Below are 18,272 nucleotides of genomic sequence, written 5' to 3'. Positions count from 1 at the left end.
TTTAGTGTTGCATTGGTTGTCTTTCATGCACATCAGCTTGAGTAGTGTCTCTTTAAACCCTGTATGTTGAGGTATCTCACTGTATTTTATTGTAAAATTGACAAAGGTGGCAATGCCTGAACCAAGCCTTAACTAACCAAGGGCTGGCTGACATGCTGCCTGCTAAAATAAAAAAACCCATAAGTTGTATAAACTCCCTAGCAGCACAATTATGTTAATTGATAAATGTATTTTTTTTTAATGAGTGCTCAACAAGGTCTGAGAAAGCAATCGCTACAGTATTAACTATAGACACCCTTTTCACTTCAGTCATTTTCAGCAATACCTTTCAGAAACACTTCAAAGGGAAAAATACATGCAAATCTAGTGGCTCCGGGCGTTTTAAGCAGAAAAAAACTGGGTCCTTTATTTCATGATATTGGCTTCTGCAGCCAGTTCCACTGGAGTTCTTAACCTGTTCAGGGACAGTAAGAACTGTCCAACTGTTCTCTCTGCTGTCCCTTTAACTGTTGAAACACTTTACTTTCCCATTTTTATCTATTCCCTCTGTAAATATTTACTTTATTCTAATTCCAGCTGTATCACATTGAACCCTCTAGTCTCTGGGCAACTTATTTAAATGGTAAAATAAGATTAAAACACAAAAGGCACTTTTACATTTTTAGGCAGCAATTGTAGAGCATGGAGAGCCAACCTCCTAGTTCAGTGTTTTCTTGTGGTAATAACAGAAATGGAAAAGGTATAGGTTCATATATTGTTCGTCCATATTGGTAGTCTATTTCTACCAATTATTCTGCACAAAATTGGTAGAAATAGACTTATACAGTAATGTCAATGCAGGTCACACATGGTTTTGAGCAACTAACACTGTTGCAAAGCTGATACATTGCAAAAGGTGTTCTATGCTCACAGATGTTTAAATAGCTACACAAAAGATTTACCATAGTATTAATGTGGCCATATTGAATCCTGCAGAATTGTGATAGAGCAGAAACCATTTTAAAGCATTCATGTTTTTTCTAGTCTTTCAATGAGAGAGGGGAAATGCACCTCCTTTTTAAGAATTGTGCTGCGGGAAACCACAATGGGCAGTAATCAGAAATCCAGATAACCAAGGCAGGCAAAATGAAATATCGGAGAGCTGGAAGGTGAGAAAGGATGTGTGAAATGCTTTTCTTCTTGTAATTATGCTGTAAAACATGACATATCTGTCAACCATTGCCCTACATGGGACAGATGCAACATTTGTTAAAAGGGAGATAATGACGCTCCTGTTTGCAGCTTATTTGCCTTCTCATTGCTAACCAGTGCCACTGGCAACACCAGCAGCAGAGTGAACCCTGAAGCGTAAACGTAAATGTTTTTTTTGTTTTTTAATGCTCTTGTTCTGTTGCTATTTCTTTTTAACCACCGCAAAGGATGTTTACAGAGTTTTGGCTCCAAAACCAACAGAACGGGCTTACTTCAGGGTTAATCTATAAATAGCTCGGTTCCAGCAATCTGTTGGAGCCAGGTTTTGGAGAGAAGGCAGGTCTTTATCTGCTTCTGCTTGTCTTGGCACCTGGGGTGACTAAGCACAAACAAAGAAGCTTGATTAGGGACGAGGGAACAGAGCAGGGCCGTCACACTGCATCTCTGCTCTTCTGAGCCCTGCGCATGGCCAGGCTGGGTCTCCTGCCTTCCTAATTTTAAAAAAAGATTCTTAGTTTACAATTCCCCCTGCAGAAAGGGATTAAGATCTAGCAGCAAAAGCCTGCCTGGTTGACTTACCCAGCCCTACCACGTCTGACTAAGCACCCCATAAATACTGTGGACCTGGATGATCATCAGCTATACAAGGCCCAACTGCCTGGAACTGTTTGTTTGTTTCTGCTGTTTCGTGCGCAGTTTGTATTCACTCTTTAGTCAAGGGTCTGCAACAGAGCCACAGGTTCTTCTTATTTTTGTTCCAGGTAAATTACTTAATTGAACCAATATGTTGCTTAACTGGGAGGTGTAATAACTTGCTTTCCCATAAAACCCTCACGACTAGAACTTCTGCTCTGCGGGATCAGGGTGGCAAAGCCCTGTGTCAAGCCATTCACTGTTTTAATATGGGTTTGTCTGCGTTTAATTACAAAGGAGACCCTGAACACCTTGATGAATCTTTAGGTTGGACCAAATTTCCCCCCACCCCTTATTCTCTCTGTTCACCCCTCTTAACAGTTTTGGAAGTGTTCACTGCTGACATCCCGCAGGTCAATGCCTGCGAAACTGGACGGGCTGCTGCAGGTGATGTTGTTGAAGACTTGGACGACCATGTGAGGCTCCTCTCCTTCAGCCAGGGTCTCCACCTGACGGGGGACAACTTGCGGTTTGCTCAAGCTGTAATCCCTAAGGTGTCTGGAGGTGCAGTCACAATTCCAGTTGTTTCCAGTTAGCCATAACTGCTCCAAGGTGGCGGGAATGTCCGAGGGGAAGCTGCTGAGGGCGTTGTCCTTGAGGTTAAGATACCGAAGCCTGGGCAGGAGCTGCAGGGTACCGTTCTGGAGGTGTTCTACCTTGTTGGAAGACAGATCCAGCCAGGAGAGCCGCTGTAGGGGTATGAAAATCTCTGCAGGGACTTGCTGTATTAGATTGCCAGCCAGCAGAAGGTAATCCAGGTTTTTTAAGCCATTGAGCATGTGAGAGGACAGAGACTCCAGCTTGTTAAACCGGAGATCCAGCTGCTGAAGTGCAGGGAGTTCCAGGAAGCTATGTCGCTCTATCAGGGAGATATTGTTGTACTGGAGAAAGAGTCGCTTGAGTCCCATCAGTCCAGACAGAGCCTGAGTTGAGATTCTGGTGAGGCAACCTTTATCCAAGTGGAGGCTGTGGAGCTTAGACAAGCCCTTGAAGACGTGATCCGGGAGGTTCTTGAAGCAGCTGCCTGACAGATTTATAACTGCCAGGTGGGGAAGGCCGAGGAAAGTGCCCATGCGAGCTTCCTGAATCTGGTTATGCTCCAGCTCCAAAACCTCCAGGTGATTCAGCCCCTCAAAAATCCGCTCCCCAAGGGCTTTGATTTTGTTGTAGCTCAGTCGCAGCTCCTCCAGGTACTGCAGGTCCCGGAAGCTGCGAGGACGCAGGTTGCTGATGGAGTTGTTGGATAGTCGGAGAACGTGGAGGCTATGTAGGCCCAGGAACGTCTCCTCATGGACACTAGACAGCCGGTTGTTGGTGAGATCTAGCCAGCGGAGGGACTTCATACCCATGAAAGCCCGGGGTGCCACAGTGTGAATCTGATTTTGGGCTAGATAGAGCTTCTGGAGCTTCTGCAGCTTCAAAAATACGTTCGCCTTGATCACCTTCAGGGAGTTGCCTGTGAGGTCTAATTCTTTGAGCTCAGTAAGGCCCTGAAAGAGCTGGGGCTGCAGGTATGCCAGCCTGTTGCCAGCCAGAATCAGCTCCCTCAGGCCCAGCAGGTCCTGGAAGCTGTTCTCTGGAAGCACCACCAAGGCGTTCCAGCCCAGATTGAGGAGCCAAACGCTGGCCAACCCAGAGAACAGTCCCTCCTCGATCCTCAGCAGCTGGTTGTTCTGCAGACTGAGGGAGGCCAGGTGTGGAACGCTCTGAAAGACCGCGGCAGGCAGGGAACGCAGCTGGTTGCGCTCCAGGTGCAGGTGGGCCAGGGACCGGAGCCCACGAAAGGCGTGGGGGTCAATGCTGGTCAGCTGACCGCTCTGCAGGTTGAGGAAGTCCAGCCCCGGCAGGCCTTTGATGGCGGAGGCTGGGAGGGAAGTGAAGAGGTTGCCGTCCAGCCACAGAGAGTGAGTGGAGGAGGGGATGTCGGACGGGACGTGCGTCAGGTTGCGAGAGCTGCAGTAGACATTGAGCTCGGAGCTGTAGTCATCGAGCAGGCAGGTGCAGCCCTTAGAACAGGGCATGGGCTGCTCAGAGGGCTTCTCTCCTATTTCTTGAGCCGGCTCCGTAGTCACAGCCAACACGCCCAGCACAGAGCCCACGATCAGCACAGAGGTGTACATTACCACTGAGGGAAGAGGGCAAAGACCAGTCTCACATTCCTTCCCTTTCCACACCATTTTGAAACATCCAATGAATATGTCCGATTTTCTATATACCATATGACATTTACTGTACGTTACCGTCCTCAAATTTTACTTGCAGTACAAATTATGTTAAGCTGGCTCTTGACAAAGCTGGTCTTATCAGTTAGGCAGTAGAAAAAGGGGCCGAGGAGAAGTATATTTCCAAGTCTATTTGGGATTAATGAAACATCATGCGGGTACATTGGAGTGTGGCCGTCCACCCGCAACCAGAATTTTTAGTCATTATATTGAAACCCGCTCTTGGAGCAGAATACACCAGCAAAGTAGCCACTGCGCTGGGTTGTCAGAGCACTGCCTACTACTGGTGTGGAGGGCTGCAGGTAAGAGAACAAGCGATCCCTTTTCAACATTACTCATTACACTCATGTTGAAAAGCACCAGAGAGTTTAACAATTATTGTAACAAGGTTGTCAGAATATTGACTGGCATACCTACATTGCAATATTGGGATTCTATAGACTGCTCGTAATGAGTTATCCAAGGGAACTTGTTTGAAAAAAAATCCACCTTACCTGCAGTTCCTGTAGTCTTGTCTAGACTCGGTCAGACAACCTCTTGCAGGACTGACAGTCTGTGTGTCTGTACACAGCCCGAGCTGTTCCTCTCTCCTATCCCTCTCCTGCCAAAGAAGTCAGACCCACAGATCAGTCCCAGTGAGCCAGTTAACCTTTTCATTCCTGCTGCATAAAAATCTAGTTCAGTTTCTGAATGTTTTCAGAAAATACATGATTACAGTGCATGATTTTATTTTTTTATTTTTTTAGCAGAATCTGGTATCTTTACTACATTGCAGAAAAAGTGCCTTTTTAAACTATAGCTGGAACTACTTTTTGCCAAATAGACCATGATGTTATTACCAGTGATTTCTTAAGTTAATTCTGAAGATCTAACTCAATAACAGGCCAAAACACATTTTGGTACAACATTTGGTATTGCCAGGAATGAAAATGTATGTCTTTTATTGTAAAATTATTTGCAAACATTTAAAAAAAATGACAACTAAACTTGCAGAAACTTCTGATTTACTCTTCTACAGTAGAGTAAATATATATAGGATTTGTTTACAACTGGCTGTTTCAGGGAGGCTGGAAGTATCGCTAAGGACACCAGTTATACTGGTTCCTCATTTTTCTCTCCCCTTCCCTCTGGTGAAAGTTATAGAAGCATAAAGGCACAAACTTCCAGATTCAGAGAGAGTTTAGGTTGTATGTTATTTAACTCAGTGTTGCTGCTGCTGTTCTGTGTTTATGTTGTTGGTGTTTCCTTAATATCTTTGTATTGGAGCACACATGCAAATAAGCATTTCATTACACTTGTGCATAAAACAATAAACTGAGCTGAGCTATACATGAAGCATGCATGCTGCATCCGTAATTAAATCCAGGTTTCAGTTCTTACAGACACATACCTTCTCATGTTGAGGGTGGGATAGTAGTTTCACTTTGGTCTAGGCTGTCATAATCCATGCTTACGTGCCCCTCTCCAGATTCATGCTGGAGACAACCGACAACGGGAACTGTAGTCCAGCGGAGCTCCAGAGGGAGAGCTGATGGAATTCTGGGAGGTGGTGGGGTTGCAGTGCATATCAGCTGAGCAATGCCTCTGAACTGACGATTCTCCTCACGTTCCAGGTAGTGATCAACTACAGGCATTCAGCACACTGTTACTGTACACATGACACAGTAGCCTCAAACCACCACTACCCTTTGAAGCCCATATTGCATGTAAACAAAACCATCTTTGATGTGTAAATCACAGTCAGCTCTTTTTGTGAATCAACACAAACTGATACACAAACCACTCAACTGGAGGTACGAATCAACTTCATTACAAGTAATCCGCACACCCTAGACCCTTTCAAATTGAATATGTTCATGGTCAAATGTGTTGTACAAGCTGTTCGCAGCTTTTGCATTTGCAAAGGAAAAAACTTTGCAACTAAGACTATATTTAAGAAAATAAATTACTGGATGCAAATTATGTTCTGTAATAAAAATCATACAGTCCTCCCATTCCTAAATGTGAAGTTCAATTTGTTTATTGGGTTTTCAGGGGAAACAGAATATTACGTGGTACCATACACAATAATGAACAAATGTGAACAATCATCAAGGTAACACAGACTTGGTACCTAAACAGAGTGTATAAATCCAACAATGAGAGAAAAACAGGGAGGAAGAGAAAGAAACAAGGAAAAGAGAGGTGTGAAAAAGAAAAACAAAGGTAAAGGAGAAAAAAAATGTAGTGAAAGGAAAGAAGAGGGAAGCCACAGTCTTCAACTTTAATATTTCTCGGTCGCATTGAAAGCTCAGGGAAACCCACATTTTTTTAAGGTGCAGAAAGTACGTTACATCCCTTACCCAGCGAGGGAGGTTTAAATACAGACTTTTCTACCTTTAAACACCTTGATTATAGCTAAGGGGTCTTCTCATTTACAATCAGAAATCAGTAACAGACTATTAGTCATTAGCTGCATATTTCATCTTAAATGTCTAACTATAGAATACACATCACAAAAAACCACAGCAAGTGAGCTCTTTGCAACTGATTTAGCACAAAGCAACAGGAACAGACTAACATGTACCTGATCAAACGTTTTTATCTTCTACTGAGTGTACCCAATAGCAGCATTTAAGAGAGGTTTTTGATTTTAGAGTACGTTTGACCAGGGTAATGATTTTGAAGAGACTGAGACCCTAGAAATCAGAGCCCTGCGATTTTGCAGCCCATTCCTAACCCCTACTGAGAAACTAGATGGATCTAGGAAGGTGAACCGATGACAACCCTGTGACATCTGGCTACTGGAAGCAAAGTTCTTTGAACTATGGGCTCTTTTTTTTTCCACGGAAAATCATGCACTTGGGACTCAGACAGTATTTACCTTTCAACCTGAAAGCTCAGATATAAAAAAAGAGATAAGAAAATAGGACAAGAAGAGACACAACTGAGCTAAGAATAGGAGTTCAACAGCAGGCCTTTAGCTAAAGGAAGATAATATGTCTCTTCCTGGGGGAAGGGGGCAAAAGACAAGATTATTTTCCAGATTCCTAGGGGGTGGGGGGTAGGTATCCTTTGCTCAGCTTTCACATTCCAGCAACTGAGTGCCCAGTCTGAAGAAAAGGAGATGGATCTGATCTGCAGTCTGCTTCTTTTTACATCCGGACACAAGTGAAAAAATGACTGGAATCAAGTGCATTTACAAAGTGCTCCAGCAATTGGTGCCTTTCTAAATATTAAAATCTGCTCAATTTCAATGACCCAAATATAGAGAAGAATGAAAACGCACTTTGACATTAGTTTGCTCATCGTTAAAAAGCAAAGATTAAGATTCTGCTTATCGACAAAAAACCCCAAAGAGAATCTATGCACCTGCTCCAATGTCTGCACATGAATGCAGAAGATTGGAAAATCCTATACTTTACTGGATAAACACAGACTTTCGTATACTGTTCCCATAGGCAAAAAAACGCAGGTTGCTATATAATTAGTCATTCAATGAGAAATACTCTGCTGTACACTGGAGTTGGATATTATCCAGTCCGGCTGCAAATTGATTCATACTGACAACAACAATCAGCAGTTGCAAATAAAAGGGTTTTGCAAATACTGGTGCCCCGAGAGTCAGTAAAGGCACTGCTACTTCCTGGTAAAAACGTATGCAGTATGGCAATTAATTTTAAATGCGTTTTCCTGCATTTAATCAAAGCATGAATGTTCTGATGGTAAGGTATGAAACATTCTTCTGGAACAGCAGAAAGCAAAATATTGATGCTGAACTACTGCAAATTTCCTTCTGAAATATGTTGACTATGCTAAATTTGTGTTGCATCAATAAAAAGTCTGACAACACAGCAATAAGTTAAGAGTTTAGAGTGCAGTAACCCCAAATTTATGCACAGTATTGTATATGTCACACAAATCTGTTTATTCTACAGGAGGCTTCAAAGTTCACGCTTCAAAAGAGTCATCAGATTGGCTTACAGAAAAGATGGGGCTATGTGCTATAAACTGTGAAACAGAAGCCAGGACAGCCCGGGTCACTCAGTCACACAGTGTACCAGGGAGCAGCAAGGTAAATAAGAGAGCTTCCTGGGATTGTCCAAACCTGAGTCCACTCCAGTTCCCAGTCCTTGAGAAGAGCTCGGCACCGGACTGTCAATGTGTTCTGGCTTTCCTGGGAATGGCACTGCCAGTTTGAGAAATAAGCTTGGACTTTGCATTGGCATGCTTGCCAAGTCCTAGTTAGATCCATCTGAACAAAGACAGGAGGGAACATGGTTTCAGCCTTTAATACAACTAATATTCAAATGGCATGGGCACAGCTCACGGGCAGCATAACAGCCTTTTGCTTTCTTTGCTCTGGATGCAGGTACTTGTTATTCACAAGGGTTTTAAGTCAAAAACCCATAATAAAACAACATTATAATGAAAGATTTTGAGTTTTAAATGGAATAATTTCAGGTTCAGTAATAAAGCAAAGATCTATGGTTAACATATCTATAAGAAAATCTTCCTACCACAAGAGTTCAAAACAGATATTGACAACTTAAAACACTGGCGAAGGTTACAGATAAGAGTGATTCAGCCCATCTTGCTTGCTTGGCTACTAACAGATTGATGTCCCTTTCATAAAGGATCCCTTCTGTCAGGCACTGGTTCCAGACTCCCACAATCGTTTGCATAAAGATATTTTTTGTCTTAAATGCCCTAAAACATGATTTCTGCCTGTGGTCCTGGGTCCCTGTGCTGTGACTGTTCTCGAAGGAGCACCATGCTGCCACTGCAGATGACGGATAAAAATCATGCTAACTAAATGATCCTCTTTCTGTGCCGTGTACGCTTGTACAGTATTACATAGTATTACATGTCCCCAATCTGTTTACAGAGTAAGTTTTGGTTTAATTGCATGCTGTACTATACCTTCCAAAAAATTGGACTTGATTTTTTTTTTTTGCACCAACAACACCACTGAGAGTTTAAATATGCATAAAGATACTTTCTACTTTGACCATTCCAGTTTTGTTTTTACAAAACACAGCATTCACTTGACAAGGCAAGGTGAGTACCTGGCACATTTGAGACCAATGACACACGGCACTACAAAGAAAAGACTTCTAAGAGCAGAACTTATTTTTTGCCCCACTGATAGGAAGCAAGAGCGTTAGAGAACTGCTGGAGAATTCAGGACACCAAACAGCAGTTTTTCCGATTCACTAGAGCCACAAACGTGTGAGGTAGCATTGCACAGGTGAAGATGATAAACTAGGTTTAAAATTAGACTGCATACTTTTCATGACTTTATACAGACAATTAAAAAACTGGAAAAAAGTCAAAAGCCCCTGTAGTGGCCTAATGCTTCAAGCATCATGTGTAAACAAATGAATCCAGAAACCATTTTTAGAGGCAGCAATTAGCCTGTCACCGTTTCTATATTATGGTATTTGACTTACAAATAAATATAAAACCAACCAAAAAATACACAAACAACATTTGCCAACAGAAAAAATAAATTATACTACAGAACTTGCTTTTTTGTCATTAAAAATAAGGTATAAGTGTGGCACTTCTGGTAGATGTCTGCATTAAATTGTGTTAAATCCTTAGATAAAAGAATTGCATAAACTTTTACAACACAGTTGCAAATTGGCTCCAAACCGCACTTAGATTATGTGGTCTTAATAATAAAAAAAAACACCTTAATTCCTTTTAAAGCAGAGTTGTCCTCCGGCCCTGATCCTGGAGAGAGATGTGTGAGGTTTTATTATTAACTTAACCGATCAGCTGTTTAATCAGCGGAAGTCAACTTGCTTTGCAGATGTCTGCTCATTGACCTTTTAATGCTACTCATAAAAACAGTCCAGCAGCTTATGTAGGTCTCTTTATGCTGTTAACAATGCAAGAGTTCAGGAAAAGGATTAAGTTAACTCAGTCAAGGCTTAATTGGACCAGTTTAATTCTCCTGTACAGAACAGATGGCTACAGGAGGGCTTGCTGGACTGCTGCCCTCAAGGAGCAGAGCTGGAGAGCCAAAGTCAAGTGTCCTGACTTATGCAAAGCCCAAACTCAACCCCCTTTTTACTGCGTTCCTTCTTGATTTTGTTTTAGTGTAAGGAAAAATAAAAACAGCTCTTCCGGCTTGTCCCATTTCCCGCAGGCTTTCTAGCAGGGCACATCCGATAAAGAAAATGTTCTTTTGAGATTTACAGTACGTGGATCTTAAAATCGTCTTGCCTGAACAGGAACACGGCCAGCGTCCTCCTTTTCCGCACCCAATATAGTTCTTCCCCAGAGGAGCCTGGCATGTTCCTTCAGGAGACGGGTCGGACATGAATGAGCCCCCCACCCCACCTCGTCAGGTGTATTCACACAGGTGCCCACAGCCAGCTGGGCAATGGGAGCTGCTTTTCAGCCAGTTCATGATGTGCTCCAAATGTCCTCCATGACTGCAGCCCTGGCACCACACAAACAGCCCCTTCACTACATGGTGGCACACGGCACAGATGCTGGCACACTGATGGCACCTGGGGAAACACAGCAAGGCGTGAGGACACTGGCGAAACCGGGGGAGATACTGACAGCATGCGAGTGTGTGTGGGCCAAGAGAGCATACAGGGTGGCAGAAGCAGTTCAGTCTCCCAGCTGCGGTGTGAATCCCCTCTCTTCTCCATGCTGCAGACTGTTTCTATTACCACAATGGCACCCACACAGGGGGACCACCTTTTAATAGATCCATTACTGCCTCTTAACAGTGCGATCTACCCTTCTCCGAGAAGGCTGAATGCTAAGGTGGGCGTATTGGTTTACCTGCCCGTAGATACAATCAGCTCCCCCCTATTCAATAATCATGTATCTGGAAACTTCAACCAGGAAAAAGGTCAAAGAAACGAATAAAACAATTTACGGGCGAAGTGTAAATTTGAACCCTGCACGCAGCAGTGTTTCTCTAACCTCCCACCCAGACACCTGGCTGCGCTTAAGTATAAGAACGTAGCGTTAAGGACAGTTATGATTAATGACTGTTTATTAACTTTCATGTTAGGTGTTCAAATTAAAAGTGAATTTATACTTAAGTGCCCAGGATTACTTTATTATGTTACCGAACCTTGGTCGGGGGATGATAAAGCATAATATTTTGCCCCTATATTTACATTATTACAGTGCATGACTAAATGTATTTTTTTTTACGTTCTCCTCTGGATACGAGGGAGAGCACTGTGTGCTGGGGCAGGGCAGGGTAGCTCACCTGTCGCAGATCCAGCCCTTGCTGCTCATGGGCCGTTTGCAGTTGCTGCAGTTGATGTGCAGTGTAGTGGAGGCCTGGTTCAGGCAGCTGATGGCGCTGCAGGTGCTGAGCTTGATCACCTCGTTGGCGACGTTCCACAGCTCGAAGCGCTGCAGCAGGTCGATGTAGGAGGCGTACCAGTGCTCCTGGTGGGGTGGAGGGAACAGAGCAGGCAGACAGATCTGTACACACCTTAACCCAACAGAAACTTTTCCTTCACAGGGAGCGATACTGACAGCACTACAGGCGTCAGAAATATAACCACACACTTCGAGAGGCATTCCCAAACTGGCATAGTGACAAACTAAAAGTAACACCGTTCGGCTATTAAAAGAAAATGAAATCACACAGAATCAGGCCATTGGAAAAAAGATGACTCTGCAGCTGTGTTCTGAATCTGAGGGTTTCAATAACCTACATCTGCAAAAATTCTGGAGATAATGTGACATTGCCTGTCCTGCACAAAATGAATCATTTCGTTTTAGCTTCTAAACTCTAAATTTACAAGTTTACTTCCCCTTTTATACATTAAAAAAAAAAACTAAATATCCTGCTTGGTCTGCTGTGAATAACACTTAAGTAATAACATGCAAAAATCTGTACATTAAGATCCCCCCTGAAAAGGGACAAACTGCTCCTATAACGAAAGCTTCATAGCAAAGCATCATTCTTAACAATGCTGTGCTGAATCTCCAAGTCATAAAAGTCCAGAGTTCAGTCTTGCGGGTCCAGTTCCTGGTGCCTTTAAAGACCCATTTGCCAAAGAAACAGCTCTTAGAACATAAGAGAGGCTAGATGGTCTGGATGTAACCTGTTTGGGGCTTAGTAGTTAATTTGATCCAAGGATCTCACCCAGCCATTTCCAGTGTATTACCTTCAATAACAAGGAGGTTAACTTGTTCCACAATCCCTCACGTCTTTGTGTAGCGAACTGCCTCCTGTTCTTGATCTTAAAATAAATCTGGTACTTGTTTCACTGTTCCGGGCGGAGCGGTGGCACTGCGGCTAAGGATCTGCGCCTGTGGCTGGAAGCTTGCTGGTTCAAATCCCGCGGCCGGCAGAGGAATCCTACTCTGCTGGCCTCCTGAGCAAGGCCCTTAACCCCAGCTGCTCCAGGGGCGCCGTATAAATGGCTCTGACCCCAAGCTTCTCTCTCCCTGTCTGTATCTCTCATGGAGAGCAAGCTGGGGTATGCGAAAAGACAAACTGTATATGGCCAATAAAGTGATCTAATGATTCTCATTTTTCTCATACTACTTTGCGGAGACGGATGATGGAATTCCAAGACAACCACAGCAATCCTTAAAAAAGCCCCCCAGCCTCCCCCGTGCCGCCTGCCTTGCCTGCGTGAGCTCGTCGATCTCCTTGCGGATGCGGTCGCCCAGGACGATGAGCACGGACACGGCCATCTGCACGTCGCCCTGCTCGGCGTAGTACTGCAGCATCTCGCGCACCACGGGGCTGAAGAAGCTCGGCAGCAGGTGGCCGGGGACGAGCGACTGGGAGACGGAGATGAGGGAGAAGGACTCGATCGGCGTCAGGCAGGCGCTCTCCGCCTCGTTCCCGCTCGCGTGCGGCGAGTCCGCCTTGTCCTGCAGGTGCTCCGGGGCCGAGGGGTGGTCCACGATCTCGTGCCGCAGCGGGAAGGCCTCCTGGGGCAGGACGTACTCCGGCTCCTCCGCTGGAGGGGGGGGCCGAGAGGTCGCAGAGAGGTCACAGACACCCGCACGCACCGTTCATAAGGAAAACGGAGAACCGCCTCGATCGGAAAAACAATGAATGGAGTAATCAATCTGAACTCAACGCACTTGTTAGGGATGACTTAAAAAGCTGATTCATACCGAAATTACTGCAGCATCTAGTAGAAAAAAATAATTAGGTATTGGTTGACATAGAAGACTAAAAGATTTCCCTGAAGTTTTGAATCAAAGCACAGCTTCTCTCGAGAAAGGCATCTAAAACGTACCGAAACGAAGAAAAAAACAACTGAAGCAAAAACCGGATCCAGACAGTAAGTCACTTATTTGGCGGGGGCTGCAGCATGCTGGAGAGCCTATCCTGGACAAAGACAGAGCAAGCTGGGACACGCTGGCTCTGACGGCCAACTCCCAGAAGTTACAGAAGTAATTGCTTGCATTTCTGTAGCGTTTCTCATCCAGAAGGATCTCTAGGCCCTTTGACATATAAGACGGGACCCCACTTCATCTGCCACTGAGGTGTCCAGCCACCTGGGTGACGCACAGTGTCTGTTCTGTGCCAGTGGCACCCCTACACAGCGGGCCAGCTGAAAAAGGGAGACTAGCCAGTCGAAACAAGCCAGCATGGTGGAGATGGAAGGGAAGTCAGAAATTAACCCAGGAGCCTGGAGCTGTGAGGCAGCAGTGCCAACAGCCATTGGTTGATTGATCACTGGAATCAATGATTCGGGCTTGCATTAAAGACTCACCGGCCTGATTGTCGTGCTCCATGGAGTACAGATCGTCATCGTCCAGCTCCGCGTCCCCGAACAGATAGTCGGTCGGGCCCTCGCTTCCCTCTGTCTCCTCGTTCTCTGCAGGGGAAAACACGGGCTGAATATTCAGGTTGGTTAACATGGAGGAGTTTAAATGGAATGGGGTGGGGTGTGCTGGGGGGGCTTCTGTACTGTCTCCTGCGTCGCAACATTTTCTCACAAAGCAGGAGACAGCACAGCATCCCCCTAGTATGTTTAATGTCAGTGTGAAAGCAACAGGGAAAGAGGTCATGAAACTCAAAGAAATCGAATCTAATTTTATAGGAGGGCTATTAAAAATGCAAGTACTCAAGAACTGGGGGTGGGAATTTCAAGAATACGGGGAATCTTGAAAAGTATGACTCATTACAAAGCTGCGATAACCATGGATTGGTGCGCTGTTCATCACGTGCTTGTGAATGAACTCCAGAATGACACCTGTTCTCAAATCGCTTGATTTAGCCCGTGCAGGAGAGAAGCATCTTTCGCCCACTGGAGAAAAAGGAGGCTAACGAAGCCTTGCATTGCGCGATAAAACTTAAATTAGTAACATTTGTAAGAACACGACATCTTGGTGATGCGAGCAGAATAAATAAATCAAATTTCCGTTTGAAAATGCCGACAGGCTCCGACAAAAACCCACTGAGGAGCGGCGCAGCCGGGCCCCTCAGTGGCTCACCTTCATTGTTATTGATCAGGGAGTTTCCCGACTCCATGTGGATGTTGTCCTGCCGGATGTCTCCCTTGCTGCGATCCAGCCTGCTTTCGCTCCCCAGGCCGCCTGCGATCTCCTTGATGTTGAAGCTGAGGAGAGGAGAGGACAGGAAGCACACTGCTGACGAGGGGCAGGGTCCTCTACAAGTTCAGAGAGGGACATCAAACTGCCAGCATAACAAAACACCAACAAGGTTGGGATTTAAGCACTTCGCATCCCACTGCGACGGGCCTAGAGCCCTGGGAACATGACCTGCTTTTTCAGGAACGTCCTCTTGGAACAGAGTTTCAGGAGACCTGGTTTAAAAGCCACTTTCCTGCATCCAAGCTACTGATCTGGAAACTCTGGATCGCACACTCCATTAAGGCCCAGGAACAGGAAACTTTTCGGTTACAGGTACACTCTGTGCTGTCAAATTCCTTGCATTCCAATAAAAAACCTCAGAAAAAACTGTAAACGCTTTGTAGCAAACTTAAAGGCTCTGTATATCAGAAACATTTTGTCTTTCTTGGGAGGCGCTGCATGATTTTAGTAAGACAGCAGACATGTGGTATCAAGCATTTATGTACAGTTGCAAGAAAAACGTTTGTGAACCCTTTGGAATTACCTGGATGTCTGCAGTAATTACTCATAAAAAATGTGGTCTGATCTTCAACTAAGTCACAATAAGAGACAAACAATCTGCTTAAACTAATAACAAACAAACAATTGTACTTCTTCTTGTCAATACTGAACACACTGAAACATTCACAGTCTAGGTTGGAAAAAGTATATGAACTTCTAGCTAGTGATGTCTCCAAAAGCTAATTGGAGTTAGGCGTTTTAATCAATGAGATGAGATTGGTGTTGTGGGCTGGAGGTGCCCTGCACTATAAAAAAGACACACAAAGGGGGGTTACTGACAGAGTCTGCTCTTCTCAAGAAAGAGCTGTTCATGTGAACCATGCAGAAGAAGAACTGTAGTGATGCATAAAGCTGGCAAAGGTTACAAAAGCATTTATAAAGGCCTGGGTGTTCATCAATCCACAGTAAGCTGTTGCTACTCTCCCTAGGAGTGGCCGTCCTACAAAGATCACAGCAAGAGTGCAGCGTGCAATGCTGAAGGAGGGGGAAAAGAACCCTAGGGTAACAGCAAAGGACCCGCAGGAATCTCTTGAACTTGCCAAAGTCTCCCTTCATGTGTCCACTATAAGAAAAACACTGAACACGAATGGTGTTAATGAAAGGAGGAAACCACTGCTCTCTAAAAAAAAGACATTGCTGCACGTCTCAAGTTTGCAAGAGACCACCTGGATGGTCCACAATGCTTAGGGACAATGTGCTGTAGAAGGATGAGACAAAAGTTGAACTCTTTCGCAGAAACGCGCAAAGCTATGTTTAGAGGGAAAAAAAGCACTGCACACCGACACCAAAACCTCATCCCAACCGTGAAGCATGGTGGAGAGAGCATCATGGTTTGGGGTTGCTTTGCTGCCTTAGGGCCTGGACAGCTTGCTATCATAGAGGGAACAATGATACAATTAAAAAAATTGTATCAAGAAATTTTACAGGAGAATGTCAGGGTGGCTGTCTGTCACCTGAAGCTTAATAGAAGTTGGGTGACGCAACAAGACAATGACCCGAAGCACAGGAGTAAATCAACAAGATTCGTGTTCTGGAATGGCCAAGTCAGAGTCCAGACCTCAACCCAATTGAGATGCTGTGGCACGACCTGAGGAGAGCTGTTCACGCAAGGAATCCCAGAATTCCCAGGAATCCCTGAAATATCAAGGAACTGAAACAGTTTTGTCAGGAGGACTGGTCTAAAATTCCTCCTAACCGAAGTCTCATCAACAGCTACAGGAAAAAGGTGGAGGTTACTGCTACTAAAGGAGGGTCTACCAGTTATAAAATAAAAGGGTTCACATACTTTTTCCAGCCTGGACTGTGAATGTTTAAACGATATGTTCAGTACTGACAAGAAGAAGTACAATTGTTTGTGTGTTATTAGTTTAAGCAGATTGTGTTTATTATTGTGACTTAGTTGAAGATCAGACCACATTTTTATGAGTAATTAATGCAGAAATCCAGGTAATGACAAAGGGTTCACAAACTTTTTCTTGCAACTGTATCAGCCACCAAAACGGATTTCTTCTGCAACATCACAAGGATACCCGACAGTCAACAAAACAAAAGGCGGAATTCACTTGACTTTCCGAAAAAATAAAAGAGGAGTTTAAGAACCTCAATCCAGGACAACAGAAATATGCTTTTTAGAGTCACATCTTCTGCATTTACTTTGATAGAGTATTCATTTAAATTAAAGCAACTGCTGTAGTAGTTTTAATGTATTCTGACTTGTGTGTGTCCTCTAAGCACAATAGTGAAATTAACATAAATAAAAGGCAAAGGAGCCTAAAGGGTGAATCAATTATGTACCGTATACCTTAACCTTCTTCAACACCCACAGCAGAATGAGGAATCAGCCGGCCCAGCCAATAAATAACCTTATCAGCTCTTTTAAAAGATACCGGGCTTGACTTCAGCTCTGGACTCCACTTTAGAAGGCCATCCTGTATTGTGTATTATTTATTTTACACTGAATCAAAGCCACTGTGCTTAATTTAAATATAGTTTTATTATATTTATTTTGTTGTTGTTCGTTTGAAACACAGTCCTCTGGCTTTCACTGATGCAAAGATTGTTCACACAGTCAGTAACAAATGCCAAAAAAGACTCCAGTATTTTTGTAGCTCTTCTGGTGTTCCACAGTAACCCTAATGGGGGACTTTTAATTGCCATAGACTATGGACCGTAATTACAGCACCTGAGACTCAAAAGATGTGTAAACTCTTGCCAGGTGGTATTTGTTTGACTGTGGTCAGAGCTTAACCCACTATCTTATCTATCAACACGTAATAAGAATAATCTCAAATAACATCATGCTTATTGTTGTCTCTGCCTTTGACACACAAAAACATAACCAAAGACTCTATTCTCCCAGTCCTACCTGTTCATTAATGGTAAGGCGCCCAGTTTGCTCATGTTATGATTCAGAGCTGAAGCAGTGGGGTTTCCTGGATCAGAAAACATAATCCTTAACATCGCCCACGTGGTAGAAACCTTAAAAAAAATAAAACTTGTTAAGTATGGTTTAACCTTAAAAAAAAAAACCCACCCTCCCCATCTTGCCCAAAAAGCTGCAGCTTGATTACTGCTCTCTGTCTCGCTGTTCACACAGGTGGCCCCTGGCTCCACTCCCTGCTCACAGCCCACTGAGGAGCCTCATCCTTCTCCACCACTGCCTCTACCAGGGTGTCCCTCGCCCTGCTGCTCTCCTCCCAGCCCAGCACCCTCTCCGACCCCTGCTGCTGGCCACCTGGCTGTCCCTCCTCCTCCATCTCCTGCTAGTCACTCTCTTGCATGCCTTGTACTGAAGCCTTAGGACCGCGATTCATCGCTGAATCGCTGAATCCCACCATCCACTCTAGGACCGTCTTGGGTCCTGCAAACTGATCTGGTTCTGCTAAGTGCCTCATGACTGCCCTTCCTCCAGCACCCACAGTTTATTAAGAAACTGAAGGACCCCACCATCAGTAAGTACCTGTGACCTGGTTATGAGCTATTTAGCTATACTAGTCTATTAGCAGCCAGAGACTTGCCGTGTAAGCAGGGTGTGGAGATATAGTAAACACAAGAAGCAAATACACTGTGAAA

At 44.4% G+C, this 18,272-nt stretch overlaps 2 protein-coding genes across 4 annotated transcripts in view; both read right to left on the bottom strand.

The window, feature by feature from the left end:
* Nucleotides 1-40: 40 nt before the first annotated feature.
* Nucleotides 41-8,254, bottom strand: igfals (insulin-like growth factor binding protein, acid labile subunit). Its single transcript, XM_015360007.2, has 4 exons — nt 8,194-8,254; nt 5,497-5,730; nt 4,601-4,707; nt 41-4,009 (listed from the first exon to the last, which is right to left on the bottom strand). Exon 4 carries the CDS (start codon nt 4,002-4,004, stop codon nt 2,199-2,201), a length of 1,806 nt encoding a protein of 601 aa, XP_015215493.2. The 5' UTR covers nt 4,005-4,009; nt 4,601-4,707; nt 5,497-5,730; nt 8,194-8,254; the 3' UTR covers nt 41-2,198.
* Nucleotides 6,105-18,272, bottom strand: part of wdr24 (WD repeat domain 24) — an 18,364-nt gene continuing 6,196 nt past the window's right edge. For 2 of the 3 annotated variants that reach the window (XM_015360003.2, XM_006637060.3), the window contains 6 exons: nt 17,566-17,678; nt 14,541-14,665; nt 13,817-13,921; nt 12,714-13,051; nt 11,332-11,516; nt 6,105-10,609 (listed from right to left, as the gene is read on the bottom strand). In XM_015360003.2, the coding sequence (XP_015215489.2) occupies nt 10,441-10,609; nt 11,332-11,516; nt 12,714-13,051; nt 13,817-13,921; nt 14,541-14,665; nt 17,566-17,678 (1,035 nt within the window). In that variant the 3' untranslated portion in view covers nt 6,105-10,440. The remainder of the gene's footprint in view (nt 10,610-11,331; nt 11,517-12,713; nt 13,052-13,816; nt 13,922-14,540; nt 14,666-17,565; nt 17,679-18,272) is intronic. The other variant, XR_001479947.2, reaches the window with a different exon arrangement.

This window comes from Lepisosteus oculatus, chromosome 19, assembly GCF_040954835.1.
Source record: "Lepisosteus oculatus isolate fLepOcu1 chromosome 19, fLepOcu1.hap2, whole genome shotgun sequence".
Classification (NCBI taxonomy): domain Eukaryota; kingdom Metazoa; phylum Chordata; class Actinopteri; order Semionotiformes; family Lepisosteidae; genus Lepisosteus; species Lepisosteus oculatus.
This window is presented reverse-complemented; position numbering and strand designations above follow the sequence as displayed.

Bases quoted from the DNA above. Each gene is read 5' to 3' on its own strand.
- igfals (XM_015360007.2), bottom strand. From the start codon at position 4,004: ATGTACACCTCTGTGCTGATCGTGGGCTCTGTGCTGGGCGTGTTGGCT.